General features: G+C 42.0%; 2 protein-coding genes across 2 annotated transcripts in view; both read left to right on the top strand.

Moving 5' to 3' along the window:
• Positions 1-1,095, top strand: part of nbeal2 (neurobeachin-like 2) — a 34,513-nt gene extending 33,418 nt beyond the window's left edge. The window contains exon 55 of the mRNA XM_069655780.1: positions 113-1,095. Within this exon, the coding sequence (XP_069511881.1) occupies positions 113-217 (105 nt within the window). The 3' untranslated portion in view covers positions 218-1,095. The remainder of the gene's footprint in view (positions 1-112) is intronic.
• A 4,642-nt stretch (positions 1,096-5,737) lies between these two features.
• Positions 5,738-14,707, top strand: nradd (neurotrophin receptor associated death domain). Its single transcript, XM_069656657.1, has 6 exons — positions 5,738-6,141; positions 9,952-10,084; positions 10,257-10,610; positions 11,659-11,887; positions 11,997-12,139; positions 12,967-14,707. Exons 1-6 carry the CDS (start codon positions 6,103-6,105, stop codon positions 13,278-13,280), a joined length of 1,212 nt encoding a protein of 403 aa, XP_069512758.1. The 5' UTR covers positions 5,738-6,102; the 3' UTR covers positions 13,281-14,707.
• The last annotated feature ends 715 nt before the right edge of the window (positions 14,708-15,422 follow it).

Raw genomic sequence — 15,422 nt, forward strand, 5'->3', positions numbered from 1 at the left:
CTAAGTGCTTCTTGAAAACCAGCTTTTTCAGATGATAATTGAGCGTCTTCAGTCAAACGTCTCTGTTTTAGCCCTGAAGTGAAGATTAACATGTTTTCCCTCCTGTTCTCAGGTTCGCACAGGACAATTCCCACGCCGCCTGTTCAGCACACGCCGCATCTCTCAGGTGTCGGCAGGTGAAACTGAATACATTCCCACTGAGAGTGCTGGGAAATGAGACGGTGGAGGACTCTTCTTCTGGGTTGCAGATACCTGCAGCTCCAAGACGCTCACCGGACTAAACGAGGCCTTCCTTCCTTCACATGCTGGCAGAGGAACTGTCTGCCTCAGCCGCTGATCTCTCTGAGAGAGAAACTATTCACTGAGCACTTTCTTTATTCTTAGATGAGTTGATATTTTAAATATAGATGTGTATTGTTTTTAATCAGCATCATTCCAAAGAGTGGCCTTGTTTTGTGGACGGGGAAGAGCTCGTTGTTTGAGCTTGTGAACTGAAACCGTGAGTCATATTTCAGGGATGTGACTCATGAGACACAGAGAATAATAACTCTTTGAACTCTGCAGACTGCTGCTTCTCTTGTCAGAGGAAGAGCTGCGCTCCCTGCGCTGTTGAATGTCCCAGAGCCATTGATTGGCGATGGCACCTTCTTAAAACTCCTGGACACTTGAAAACTTCTGTAGATGTTGCTTGAGATTTCCATATTGCAATACTGGTAAATACCACAAGAGGGTTGACTCTGTACAGAGAGACACAGGGGTGTCACTAGTGAACCGATGTTGTGTTGATCCTTTCGCCAGAAGTGCACCACAGTCTATAAATCTGCTTCGTTTGGGCTCTAAGCAATGTAAAGCTGTTACAATTAAAGCGACGAGTGCTTTAATGCTCAAGTATGTGAAATATATTCACTTTTTTATCATAATCGTGGAGCTTAGATGCAATGAAACTCAACAGGAGAACCTTCTGATGCCTTACACACAAACATGTCTGTACTTTTCTGTCCATCACATGACTTCATCCCTGTTTCATTTGATCTGATAAGTGCCTTTTTTTAGCTTGTGTCTCTTGAGCCATGTATAAACACTGAATTCCAATCATCTACTTCTATGTAAGATCACTGTATGTCACCTTTAAACACACCTTTACTGCTCTGCTATGACTCAGAAGTGGATGAGATGTTGTGAACTCAGTAAATCTGTTGGCTGGATGCACACACTTGCCCGTGCTGGTATTTTTACTATAAGAGGCGCTGAAAACGTCTGATGACCGCGAAACACGTGAGCTGAGAGTCTGTGAGTGAGCTTCAGAGGAATTCACTTCCTGCCAGCTTCTTATACTGTGGTTGGAACAAAGTAGTTGTTATGCAGTGTCATGCAAGAGGAAGACAAAGGGAAGTATTTGGGCGAACATGGTGGACACATGCAAAGTCTTTGTAAGCGATGCTCACAATAACCTTAACCCTTAAATGGGCAAGCACTTATAAATATTCGGGGAAAATAATCCATTGATATTTTCTAATGTATCGAGGCTAAAATGACACAATTTCATGATTTTATTTAGAATACAACCTTTAGTTTCCAGTTTACACTCTGCGGGACACATTTAGGGTGTAACTGTAACATTTCCCCTTTTTGTAACAGTTCATGTACAAACTTCTTATGAACAGTTCATTGCCTTCTTTCATTCATTCATGTTTTGCATACAAAGATTAAAAAAAGTGAAAAACTACAGAGCAGTCGTTTGACCCGTGACCATACAAAGCCTCACTTTGTACTTCTGACACATGATGGAGGTCTGTCTGTCATCCTGCAGACCGGACAGGAAGGTGGTCACTCCCATCATATCTCATATCACCCACAGGCCTGGCTGTTTGATCGCTCTTGGTGGTGTAAAATAGCAATTAATACATTTTCCTAAATATTTATATGTGCTTGCCCATGTGTACACTGATGAATTAATCAATAATACTAATTTAGGAGTAAAATAAGGCCTAATCAATATTTAACACCTTTTTAGTATTGATTATCTGTAGATTATAGGCCATAAAACACAAGTGTATCTGAGAGTGGTTATCCCTGTTTTCTACCCTTATCTGGGCGACATGTCCTCCAGGATACACACAGTACATTCAGTGCCTGATTAACACACCTGTGAAAATTTTATTCACTATTTTTCCAACAAGAAAATCTTCCTTAAACTATTTTCTCAAACAAAATCCCCCCATAATATATCAAACATGAAAAAATAACATGTAACTCGTGGCCCTGCATGCTGCCATTTTCCATTTGACAATAATGTGCATGTTTCTGAATGTTGGCATGAAGTCACATGACCTGAGTACTTGACCCAAACCCTCTTCAGTTTTTCTCACACACACACACACAGCCTGTCAAATGACTGTATCCCCAGGATACAGAAACCAAGTATAAAACCCTATAAATACACAAAACCTGCACATTCAGGCTGTTAAAATCACATTTATTGACATTATAAAACTGTAAGATTAAAATGTTTAACAGGTATTTTGCAGTAAAGCTCAGATCCTTTAGTTTCATCAGTGGAGTGAGGCCTCCTTTAAGAAGCTGGCCTTTATAATCTCACCCCATCAAAAAGTAGGTTTGAGTCGTGGTTTATAGATTAGTTTTCATATAATTTGTGTGTCCTGATTTAGATTTAAGGTGACTCAAAAGGCCTCAAAAGAAGGCCAGCACAACTTCACCTTTTTTTTTCTTCTAAAAGATGTTAAATACAGTTAAGTTTTTATAAACTGAAGCAGCCTGTGCTCCTTGTAACTTAAACATGACGATGAGATTTGTGATTTTCTGTCTGTTTTTCCCTCAGTTTGTATCAGAAGTTGCATTCAGAGTTTTCCCTCTTAAAGCGTCCTAATATGGCCGATGAATACTCCAGGAGTCGTCTTCTCTGTGAACCGCAGTCAGCATCCTGAGGATGATCGGCCATTACTGAAAAATGAGCCATGATACTTGTGTGTGAACCACAGCAGGAAGGAAACTGATCCGCTGCCATAACCCACATCTTCCAGCTCCTCTACTGTAATCCCAGCCTCGCATGCGTCTGTGATGTTAACCCCATTAGAGTTGAAAAGGTCACCGTGAGCGACAGCACATTTAACATGAAGAGGAGACTTTGATCTCCTGGTGGGCCGAACATCCTGTCGGCCTCCCCATAAACACCTTTGGGGGAACAATTCAGAGGGGTGAGGTGGGTGATAAAACCGACCGGCAGACCCCCAGTCAAACAGAAAGCACAGAGCGGTGAATAAGGGAAGTGGAGTAGGAGGGTGAGGAGGGATGCAGTCGCTCTGATGTGGCTGCTCTGACAATGGTGGGAGGGGTCGACACCTCGCTCTCGTTTATTGGCAGTCTCTCCCTCTGACCTCTCAGGACCCGAGGGCAGGCCAAGGGGATGGATGTCGTGAAATGCTGCAATTTCGGTGTTGTTCAAGTTGTTCCTGCCAAGAACCGCAACAACCCTCAAACAGGCCTCCGTCAACGACCCCAGGCCTCCCTCCCCTCCCCCACCCTCCCTCTCTCCCCCTCTGGTTCATTTCTCCCTTATAGCTGTCTTATCATTTCCAACAATGTAAGACCGCGTTGGGACTCGGGCCTCAGATAAAGAGTCTGTCCCCTGCAGCAAGATGATGCAGATAAGGACAGTGTAAAGAAGGAGGGGCTGTTTATTTTTCTGATGGCTGATATAACTGTTTATTTGATCATTTATTTGATGTTTGCACTGAAATAATCTCCATCTTACCAAGTAGCTCATGCCTTGTAAGACGTGACTAAATTCCTGAAATATGGCATGCAGTTTTATCAGAGCAGGAGCGTCCTCCCTGTCTCCTCTCGTCCCTCACAGGCTTTGAAGTGTAAGTAGTATTGTGTCTGAGAGATCTCTCCATTTGTTTGCCTCTGAAGTCTCCAGGCCCCCCGCCGTGCATTCACTACAGTTTACAAGGTGTGTCATTTAGCCTGCGTTGGTTTTCTAATCTTTTGAATTGCTAAGATCAAACATGAGCTGCTTCTTCAGAGCTCCTTGTTTGATTCACATGCTGTCTTTTGTTTCTGATAACAACTGATCAGAGCTCTGCGTAAGTGCCTCTGCAGGGCTGTAAAAGGGAGGCATGACACAGACAGCCGTTCTGTCAGATTTTATCTAAAGATTAGCATAGGGGTTTGTTTTTGTTATTTATTGACAATGATTAATGATGTGGGAGAATGCATTTTTCTATATTTTAAGTGCAACTCATTTTATGAAAAGCTTATCATACAAATGAACTCCTCTGGGCTTAAACAGGACGCCTGAAGTCCCGGCAGCCAGTGGTGGGAAAAGGATTAAACTCTTTCATCAAAAAGTAAGAAAGTTTCAAAATAAAAGTCCTGCATTTAAAATCTTGCTTGAACTACAAAATAATTAGCATTATTATATATTTAAATGACTAAATATTACACAGAATGGCCTGTATCAGTTATACATGTCGGAATAGAACAGATTTTTATTAATACCGAAGGAGATGCTGCTGCCAGGTTGCTCCAAAGTTACAGTACAAAAACGAGCGATACAAAATAGCTCAAATTTAAGTTAAATATACTATTTAAAGTGTATAGAGGTTAAATGCCTAATGTAATAACAATAGTAGAATATGATATTTACAAAATAAAGCTTGGTAAAAAGTAATAGTAGCAGTAACATTGACAGTTGTGTTTGAAGTGAAAATAAGAATTATATTGCACGAGACGATGACCGTTAAGAGATAAATATGAAATAGTGCATGGTAACTTTAAAATTACCATGCACTGTTAAATACGTTACATTTAGTTTAATTGTACTATAATTATTGATGCTTTAATGTATGTTTTACTTTAATGTGTTAGCTGCTAAAGATGGGGCTTATTTCAACAACTTAGTGTTGCAATTGAAATATATTAAATATATGATATATTATAATATTTACTTGAAAGTATTTTATATAATAATCTAAATCTGCAAAGTAGCTTTAATAAATATAGTGGATTAAAAAAACTGTATTTGCTTTCAAAATGCAAAGGAGTAAAAGTATAAAGAAGCATTAAATGTTATGAAGTAAATAAGTACCTCAAAATTGTACATAAGTACAATACTTAACTAAAATGTACTTATTTACCACTGCCACCAACATGCCTATTACTGTGAAACAAACTGTTCAGAATTAAATAAAAGAGATAAATAAAATCCTATTGATAAATCAAGCAAATATAAAATGTTGCTTTTATGCTACATAATGTACACACTGAGATCCAAAAAAAGCAGCAATACCACACTGACATATATACTCCATTATAAGTGACAGTCCTTAAAAGTCGTTAAAATGTTACTTAACTTCATGAAGTGTGCACATTTATGCACTTAATCACTGACTTATTATTACTGATGCATTGATTTGTAAGTAGCTGTTTTATAGAACAATGCAATAAACTCGTAGAAGTTGTAATTTGTGGTTACAGTCAAGTCCGAATTTACCAAGTAACTAAAGCTGTTATTGTGCGTTTTAAAAAGTTCAGTAGTGAAATGCTCTAATAGTAAAGTATCCCAGACTATCACATCGTCGCTCCCTGCAGCGCGTCGCAGGGATGCAGCCAATCACAGGCCGCCTGTGAAAGCTGAGGAGATGGGAGGAGAAAAGGCCCAGGAGAGCTCGCGGGCGCTTTTCCTGCCGCATCTGTTGCAAAGCTGCAGGAGAGGTGGCAGTCCTGTTCGCATCCTGCAGGCTGAAACAGAAGAAACTTTGTGTCAACTTACTCGGTAACAGCAGGGAGTGCGCTGAAAGAAGGAAATGCGTCCACCGAGCTGTGACTGGGAGAATCTGCGGAGCACATAGGCTGCTGTTTAAAGCCGCCTTCTCATGCGTAAAAGCATCTGATTATTACTGGAGTGTACCGAACTTATGCGTCTGCGGAACCAGCAGGTTTTACGCGAAGTTGAGCCTTTGGCGTCACATTTAGACGCAGAAAACTGGAAGTTTTAAGAGTAGTTTGTGAGCGAGTGAAAAGCCTCTTCTGTTTTGAGACGCACCGATCTGCCCGCTCGAAGTCGAGGAGACTGAAGACATGAAACTTTTTGGCTTCTGCGCGCTTCTGCTGTTCAAAGTAAGCAACACAACAACACACGGTCTCTATCTCCACAGCCTTTATAAAGTTCTGCTTATATTATTGCACACTCTTGTAAACATAACATCTCTATATAGTTATTTTAAACCTCACCCACAGAGTTACATTTTTCTCCTTTGTTCCCAGAGGAAATCTGATTTACACCACAGCCATATTTCATTAAGGCTGTGTCACATGGCTCCTATTGGTGACTATGACTTGTCATTCCTTAGTTGGCAAAAAACAATGGAAAGAGTGAGGGGGAGGCATCTGATTGCATGTCATCCGGTCTTTCTTTATAAGTCTCTAAACTAAACAAATGTGAAATCACTCTCCTCCTCATTCTGCTTGTTTCCTCATGTACAGCTACACAGGCTGCACAAAACATCCCTTAAATATGAGATTGAGCCAGACGCCTTGAAGCATGAGACAAAAACAAAACACAGGCACAGACAGTTTAGCAGGATTACACACCTACGCCTGGATTAATGATGGATTTTATAGACAAATTATAGTTTCTGTGGTGTTTCATAGCGTGCTATTAAACCAAAGATGAGTGTGAAAAGAAGGCCTCCACAGTTGCCAGACAATAATATGACACTCATCCACCTAAAAAAGCCCATGGGGCTTGTAGTCCTGTCTGGACAAGCTCATCAGAGTCACAGCCCCTTTGTTAGATCAACGTGTGGAGATAAACTTAAGATGTGTATCTCTTTCTTATTATCCGGGTTTTAGAATCAAAAGGAAATCTAAGATTCACTTGAAAGACTTTAGATGTGTTTCTCTAGTCTTCTGAAAGTTCTCATTTGTGCTCTCAGACAATTCTCTCATGACTCACTGGATGATTTAGGGCAGAAGATGATACTATCTTACAGTATTAACTCCTAATGTGCTTAGTTTACTGTAAAAGTTGCCAGATTTGTTGCTCCGGGCAGTTCCTGGTGAAAAAGTTGCCCAGCTTCGATGTTGCGGGGGTCTGGATATCCGGAGCAAAGCAATTATCATCAATTTCTCCCAGTTTGTGGTTATATGTGTGTGTGCGTGTGCGCGTGCGCGTGTGAGGGAGGTTTGGTTTGTTACCACAGTCATTTGAATTTCCAGATTAGTTTGGGGGGCAAACCTCAGGATCATTTAGAAATGTGAGACACTTCTCCGCTCTTTGCTGCAGCAGATTAATAGTTAACGTATCACTGAGCGCTGTCTGGTTTGATTCAGGATTGTAGGTTTGGGAGAGCAACCCATGTCCTTTAATTTGTCCCTTATGCTCCCCATAGTATCCTGATGACAGAGGAGACAGGATGTGCAGCTTATAGATTACTTTCCCCCTTCTCAGGCTGTCGCCGCTGAGAGGCCTCTGACTGCTGCTGTCACAGGCAGCTTGTGAAGGCTCACGGGGTCATTGTCTTCACAGGGCGAGCGGGAGAGAGCATCCTTTTGTGTGTTTATTTTCACGCAGATTAGATTAACTGTGGAAACTCCGCTCTTCAAACGTGGGCTCACTTCAAAAGGGCAGGGAAAATGTTTCAGGCACAGAAAAAGCTGAAGTGTGTGTGTATGTGTGTGTGATCCGCGTTGACTGAGTGACTCCGGCAGCCGTGGAGTTGAGAGCCCCATTGAAAGCAGCGCTCCTCGGTGGTCCGTCTGTTCTCACTGGGGAATCCCTTCAGATTGCAGCTTCTTACCTTAATGGAAAAAGCAACTGCAGCCCCCCTTCCCTTCAGACCTTCTGCCCCCCAGGGCCACAGATAAGACTGAGTCCTCTGTGGTGCACGCACAACAAATTCAACTTGAAAAATTGATTCTGATGAAAAGTAGGATTCTTTGGGAGCACTCGCAAATATAATAAGATGGTACAAGTTTCAGCCACAAACCTTAAAGTGGACATTTCAAATTTCAGTACAGAATTATATGTAATAAATATTCATTGACACAATGGCATCCATATAAGGTATAATTTCAAGCTCTATATACAGTAGATAAAAGCTTAGTCATTCCTCTACTGAGTGCATCACTGTTCTCACTCGTCTCCAGCGGGGGGAAAACTTTATTGTACACTGTGCACCGCAGGGTGAAATGCCAGGCCTTCTGCAGTTCCTGGTCAGAGCAGAGTCGGCCCACCCTGCAGGTTTTACAGAGCTCCACCAGCCCAGACTCACGCCGAGCGCTGTAAAATGTGAGAAATCCAAGCTGGAGGTAAAAATAAATAAGGCAGAGCCACTGTCACCAAATATTTATCAGACTATAGATTTAGGGCTGGGAGAGGTTAGCAAGGGTTAGCAGAGAGGACCAACCAGAGCTAGCAGGAAGTGCTGCGAGTTATTACGGTCCGAGCTCGGTCACAGTCTGCCAACTCCAAACATCCTCCTGGATCCTGCGTGCTGGATCCTACCACCCGGTCAGCCTAATACCTCTGATCTGGGATCTGTGGCTGCTGCTCAGATATCATCAGGCTCCTCTGCAGTAAAACTGGCTGTTGTTTTTGGAGGGAGGCGAGCTCTGTTTCAAAGCTGTTCCTGCTGTCGTATCAGCATGGAACATTTCAGTGTTTTGCGACTGGCATGGTGTGTGTGTGTGTGTATCTGGTGGACTTTCTGGAGGCTGTACAGCAGACATTCAATTGGCAGCCCGTGGGTCATTTTTGGGCCTTCAAGTGGCCCTTTAACATTTTTAAAAAACTTTTTATCCCATATTATTAGTTGTGTCTGTTGTAAAGCACAAAAAAGCACAACAAAAAACATGTACGAGAGTCAAAGATGTTAAATTGTGTTTATTAAAAAACAGCTGCGTCTCTTGTAAACATATTAAAATTCTCAAATCTGGTATTTCTACAGAAGTATTTTAGTCGGCCTGCTTTACAGGTTCACACACGTCGCCTGTGTGTGTCTTGGCAGACTTCAAAGACAAAGAGAGACATCAGTGGGTTGTTTAGCTGTTACTTTTCCCCTCTGCAGGAGGTGGGTTGTTAGACATCTGTTTGCTCTTGTCAGCCCTCAGGCGGAGCGGGCCAATCTCCCTTTAAATGCGTGCATGTTTAAGATGCCGTCGTTCAGAGCCTGGAGAAGGGGAGTTAGTGAAATACTGACCTTCATAAACACACCTGCAGGGCTTAGCGACTTCAAAGGCTCCCCTCTCACCCAAACAGACACTCGCATGCTGGGCAGCCTTGGATAACTGACACCCTCGCCTGGGGCTGGAACCGTCTCCTTTATATGCCTCCCCCTTCTTCTCCGATACACATACATGCACTGTATTCACACACATTGTCATTCACACTGATTTGGAACGAGTGGGCGGGCGGAAGCTCTCTTTACTTCTTCCTTCCTCCTTCTCTGTGTGTTTTTACTTCTCCCCTTTATGTCTTATTCTTTCCACCGGTCTAAAGCCATCTGATTAAATCCAGCCACTCCTGTCAGGCACGACCCTGCTGCACAAGCCGGCAGGAATGTCCGATATATCCCTCATGTCATAACCAAAGCTGGCCTCTCCATTACCCACTTGCAGATAAGGACTCAGAGCACTTTAAGGGTGAAAACAGAGGCAGATAGAAAGATAAAAAAAAGGGCCATTTTCAGTTCACAGAGGTCTCTGCTTCTTTCATTTCCACGGGGGAGGATGTGTGTGATTTCCTTCCAACATGTGGTGTAAGACAGAAAACTGCTGGGACAAAGAAAAAACTCTGATTTGGGTTTCTTGTTTTGCAACTTGTTGAGTGTGAATCCTGTAACTGTTTTAGAAATAAAAATTACCCGTGCGATACTTTTCGATTCGTTTAGAGGTATTTGTTCTAACTCTGTTTATTGTTTACTGCAGGTTACTCTTGGAGATGCCTGCGCCAGTGGCAAGTTCACTGAATCGGGGCAGTGTTGCAGCCTGTGTCCTGCAGGCTCCGGCGTGGAGGTAGAGTGTGGGAAAGAGGATACCAAGTGCACGCCATGCCCACAGGGTAAGCAATTATCATCTAATGTTACTCCAGCAATGCAGAATATGGTTTACCTGCCTTATCATTATCTCTGTCATCTGCCTAAGAAGTTGTAGGATAATAAAGATTAAAAGCCAATGCGTCTCAGAGAGGAACACAGTCAATCCAACACTGATTTTTGTGATCTGTTTCCCAGGAACATTTTCCTCATCCGAAGGCCTCGGCTCTTGCCTTCCCTGTTCAAAGTGCCCACCGAGCGTTCCCACGCTGGCCACTTGCTCTGCTGCTCAAAACACGCAGTGCGAATGTGACAACGGCTTCTTCTTTCTGAGTGACCATGGCCTGTGCGCGCCCTGCTCCAAGTGCACTCATGGTCAGGGTGTTGTCCAGGAGTGTGGCCCAAAGGGGAACACGAAGTGCCAGATCTGTGGCCCGGGGACGTTTTCGGAAGAGCACATTAGCACCAAACCCTGCCAGACATGCACCCAGTGCTCCGACAGTGAGGTGGAGATCCGAGCCTGCATGCCCAACTCTGACACGCTCTGCATGGGTGAGTTGTACGGAAGAATAAGACTTAAAAAAATACCAGAAAGAAAAAGCCTTGTTTGTCTAGCAGGCCTTTGAAGATTATAATCAATCAATTATTGAACTATAAACTATTTAAAACACATAAATGACCAGCGTAATTGCTCTTGGTGGCATGGTTCTTCATTTTGATGAACACAATGGCACTTATTTTAGTTTAAATTTGTCCTACAATTATCGTCCTGTTGCTGTGCACTGAATCCGCTGCTGAAAATAGTCCCCGATAAATATTCTTTGTTAAAAATCACAGGCCTTGCTGTTTAAGAAAATTACTTGGCGTTTATTGAAACGGCGCCAAGACGGAGCATAGAAGTCGGAAAGTACTCAAAGACGGTTGGTTTAATGGGACATGCCTACAATAAGGAAAATATAGAACAGTGCGAGCCTCATCTGTTAAAGATCTAATGCAGGCAAAGGCAGCAATAGTAAAAGATAAAAGAATCAGCTAATGGGAGGGGGACAGCGAGTGGGAGGGTCTGTGAGAATACACGGACATGTGGTCAACACCTGCATCCACACCTCATCTGAACACTCTGTAACACTCTGAGCCGGGAAACATGAGTGCTGAAAAAAGAGCCCACTTAAGTGCTGTAATCCAATTGGTATGAGCCTGACAGGTCTTTAGGTTAACTGCTCGCAAGAACCTGAAGGCTGAGCGAGGCTGTTGACCCCGACAACTCGTCTCAGTCGCTCTCCAGGAGTAAGGTCATCTGTACACACTCTGGGTCCATGTGTCATAACCCTCTGACCCCAGAGAGGTCAGCACAGTACCTTGTAGTGTTTGATCCTAAAATAGGGCAGACCGCAGGAGGGAGAACGAGGCTGGAAACGGGGGCAATGAAAGGTTTTAAAACCCCAGGGGAGTGGGATGACTGAGGGTATCATTACAGCAGGCGTGCAGGCTTCTGTGGAATTATTTCTGGCCGTAATTTATGCAGCCCAAATGTGTCTCTGATGTGCATGTGTGTGTTTGCAATGATCCTACTCCTGACACGTTAATTCGATCTCAATAGATAAGAAGCTCCACATCCTGTCTCGTCCTGCTCTGAACGGGGCTGAGGGGACTGATGCTGCTAGCTGGCCAACTGTGCAGGAGGCGATGGCAGAAGGGGAGAGCAGTCCCTCTCCTGGAACACCCAAATTCACCCCGCAGGACGAGGGCGGCAGCAACAACATCCTCGCCTATGTGTCTGTTCCGGCTGCCGTGGTGCTGGGTCTGCTTGTTTATGTGGCTTATAAATGGTGAGTTTTTACTAGGGATGGGTCCTATTCCTTACATGGATGTAATAATGATAATAAGACGGACCCCGTGGGCAGCTTAGCTGACATTGTTTTTCTCCTCTCTTCTCAGCTGGAGATCGTGTAAACAGAAGAAGGCCCTCTCTAAGGCCCGTGCGGCTGAGTTGGGAGCATCTCCAGAGGGAGAGAAGCTCCAAAGTGACAGCGGCGTTTTTTTGGACTCTCAAAGCCTGCAGGACAACCAGCCCAGCAAAGGTGTGGTGACACAGACTCTTTGAAGCTAAGCTGAATGACGGTTTCACAGGCTTTAACACGATTAAAGAACATTTAAAGCTTGATTTGAATTCAAATTCACTTTTATTTGAAATTAAATTTAGCTTTCCCCGTTGAAATCAAGGATCTCTTTTATAAGGGCAACACAGAGTTACAACAATAAAGTAACACTGAAAAAGAAAAACAGAAAATACTTTTTATACTTTTGATAATTAAAAAAAGGAAAAGAAAAATGATTTTATGTTCCAGAAAGCATCCTATTGTCCTCCACTTCTTCTTAAAGGTTCCCTGTGAAATATTTTTCAGTAGTGTGTTTTCTGAGAGGGCCCCTTATTTGTTTCTTGCATCTTATTCAAACATGAAAGGATACACTTGTATGTGGTCTCCTGCCATCATGTATTAGTCTATTGCAGTGTTAGATTGTTGTTGCAATGTGCCAACAAAATGCAGTCCAGAAAAAGGATGCTAGCTAGCTCCCATGGATGTAAACAATGCAGTATCAAAACATAAAGATAATGTATTTTATTTATTCAGAACGTTAATGTATTTGGCACACATTAGGCCGCCATGTAGAAAGGTGGTTTGTTTACAAGAAAAACTCCACGAGGAACCTTTAAGTTCCTTGCAAGAATAATGTCGAGGAAGAAAGTGTAAAATGTCGGACTTTCTAAGAGAAAAGAACGTTGGTAGACCTATGTTTTAGGGTAATCATACATTATGTAATGTTAATAATACTACTATAGTTTTAAAAAATATTCTATAGGTGGAAAAAGTCTAATAGTATTCTAATTTTCTTTGTGCTCCCCCAGGTACTAAGAGGGACAGCAAGCAGGACAACCGACTGTACATCAACCTCCCCCCGCACAGACAGGAAGAGGTGGAGCGCCTCCTGCAGGAGGGAGGGGGCCGGGGGTGGAGGCAGCTGGGCGCAGCACTGGGTTACGAGCCTGAACAGCTGGACCTGTTTGGGCGTGGAGAGGCCCCCGCTCACACGCTCCTCTCTAACTGGGCCCAGAAAGAAGGCTCCACTCTAGGACTGCTGTGCTCTGCACTGGCCCGCATTGAGAGGCCTGACGTCGTCTCAGGTCTTAACTGCCCCACGCAGGGTGTTTCTGTGGTCTGACGGCTCCGAAAACACACGTATGACACTAAGAGACTCAAGTGAAGAACTTTGATTGAATTGACAAGGGAGGCACTCTGATATCAACCCCTCTGCCACTGTTGGAGGCTGCCATTGATGGTTCTGATCGCCTTGTTGGACACTTATGATTCAGATTTTACTAAAAGAACAAAAATATTCTTCTAACATTTCCTATCGCTCAGCTTATTTCACCGTCTCATTTCTTACGGATTCAACTGGATGAAAGAATCTCCTGGGATGTTCAGCCTCAGTGCCTCTGATTGGAGATGACCCACAATGACCTCCACACACATAAATACAAAGCTGTTTACATGCATACAAATCCTGCTTTTTACTGGGAGTATTGGTTAGTGACAGGAAACTGGAGAATAATGTGTTTACATGTGTTGCATGTGTGTAATTATCCTTAAAACCATTGTCTACATTATTGGGGCAGTAATCAGATGTATGCCCTGCCCTCTATAAAACATATCAGCCTTCCACGTGCCATTGTAAACAAAAATGGCGACTTAGATCATCAAGTTTTTCGTCTGGCTAACCTTGTTTCATGAATCACAACTTCAGCAACCACTTAAAGTTGTGGTATTGCAGTTGATTTTTGCCAAAAGGAGATGGTTTCTTCAAATAACAGTGCTTTCCAACTAAATGTGACTTTCCCAGTTATGGATCATTTCAGTGCACATGTGTATGCTTAAAAGAGAACTACAGGAAACCAAATGTAGGGTTTACATGACTGATTGATCAGATTATTCCAGTAGAAAATGACATTTTCTCACAAGAACACTTTCTGATTTAGATGGGAAACATTCACTAATCTTTTTCTGTCGTTTTCTTTCTTCCTTTTCTGCCACGTTCACTAAGTAGCCTTGGTATTTATGTACACTGAGGATATATTATGCACCAGTGATGTTCAAATCTCATTAGAAAACATGAAAATGAAGCATTTTTTGAAGATATTAAATCACTTTTCTTAGCTCTTCCTAATAATCATCTATGATTGTAAATATCTTAAATACTACTTTCTTTTGTCATGGCTTAAAATGAGATCCTTTAAGAACTGTGAACACTGAATCTATTCTCCTTAAATTCAGAATACACAGCTCAAAATTTAACACCTTTATTTCTCATATAAGACTGAGAGGAATAAAAAAATCCAAAGTCAATGTAAACATCAATGTTTGTGTCCAAGCTGCAATCTTGCTTTTGTATTTATTTCACCACCATTTGAAGTCTAAAGCTAGATACACTCTATTAGGAACATGGACATCTCTAGTGTGCAAGTTACACTCTTTAATGGCGTCAGATGGTTTGATATTTCTTGAACGCCAGCAATGTTTGGTTTTGTGTATATATTTCCTAATGGTATGCCTCAATGTGTTTTTTTAAGAGTTTTATTCATTTAATAAATAACTTTCATAAGTCATCGCTCTTTTGTTGTTAGAGAAAGCCCCTCAACCAGAGGAGGCGTTAGCAGTTGCTTGTGATGTTTGTAATTGTGGAGTAGTTAAATTAATTTGGAGGGAAAATGATCACAGTTTAAAATGTAAAGAAAAATATATCCGTAATGCATCTTCTATAACACATGAACACTGTTTTAGGTTGCTAAAAACTGTCTAGCAAGGCAGCGGAAAAAAACACAAGTGTTAGCTAAATGGTTTGAAGGGTTAGCTAAACAATGATTCAGCACTTTTAGAAACAAATGAAGAAATTATTGATAAAGGTTACTTGATGTGAGACAGCTAAATAATTTAGCTAAATGGTCATGTTTAAAAGTTATGTATATAATTTAAATACGTATTAGCCTATGGTTAACAATGTCAAACAGTTGAAAAATGTAGCTAATTGATTAGATGCTAATGGAAGAAATATGAGCTAGCAAGCTAATAGTTGAGTAATGTATTCGATTGGTGGTTTTTTAAAGGCAAAATTGTTTCTTTCATGCTAAAAAGTATTTTAATTGAATTTAAAAAAAACTAATAATGGCTTAAATTATAGAATATACAATTAAAATAGTTTGGATAAATGGTATTAAGATTCAACGGGCCTGAGAAGTCAGTGAACACAGTTTTTGTAATGGCTCCTATTGACCCTAAACTATTTGCAGTTGAGCTTAAAATCAGGCTT

The sequence above is a fragment of the Semicossyphus pulcher genome, unplaced genomic scaffold, assembly GCF_022749685.1.
Source record: "Semicossyphus pulcher isolate SPU_LCO1_2020_fin unplaced genomic scaffold, fSemPul1.0.p SCAF_9, whole genome shotgun sequence".
Classification (NCBI taxonomy): Eukaryota; Metazoa; Chordata; class Actinopteri; order Labriformes; family Labridae; genus Semicossyphus; species Semicossyphus pulcher.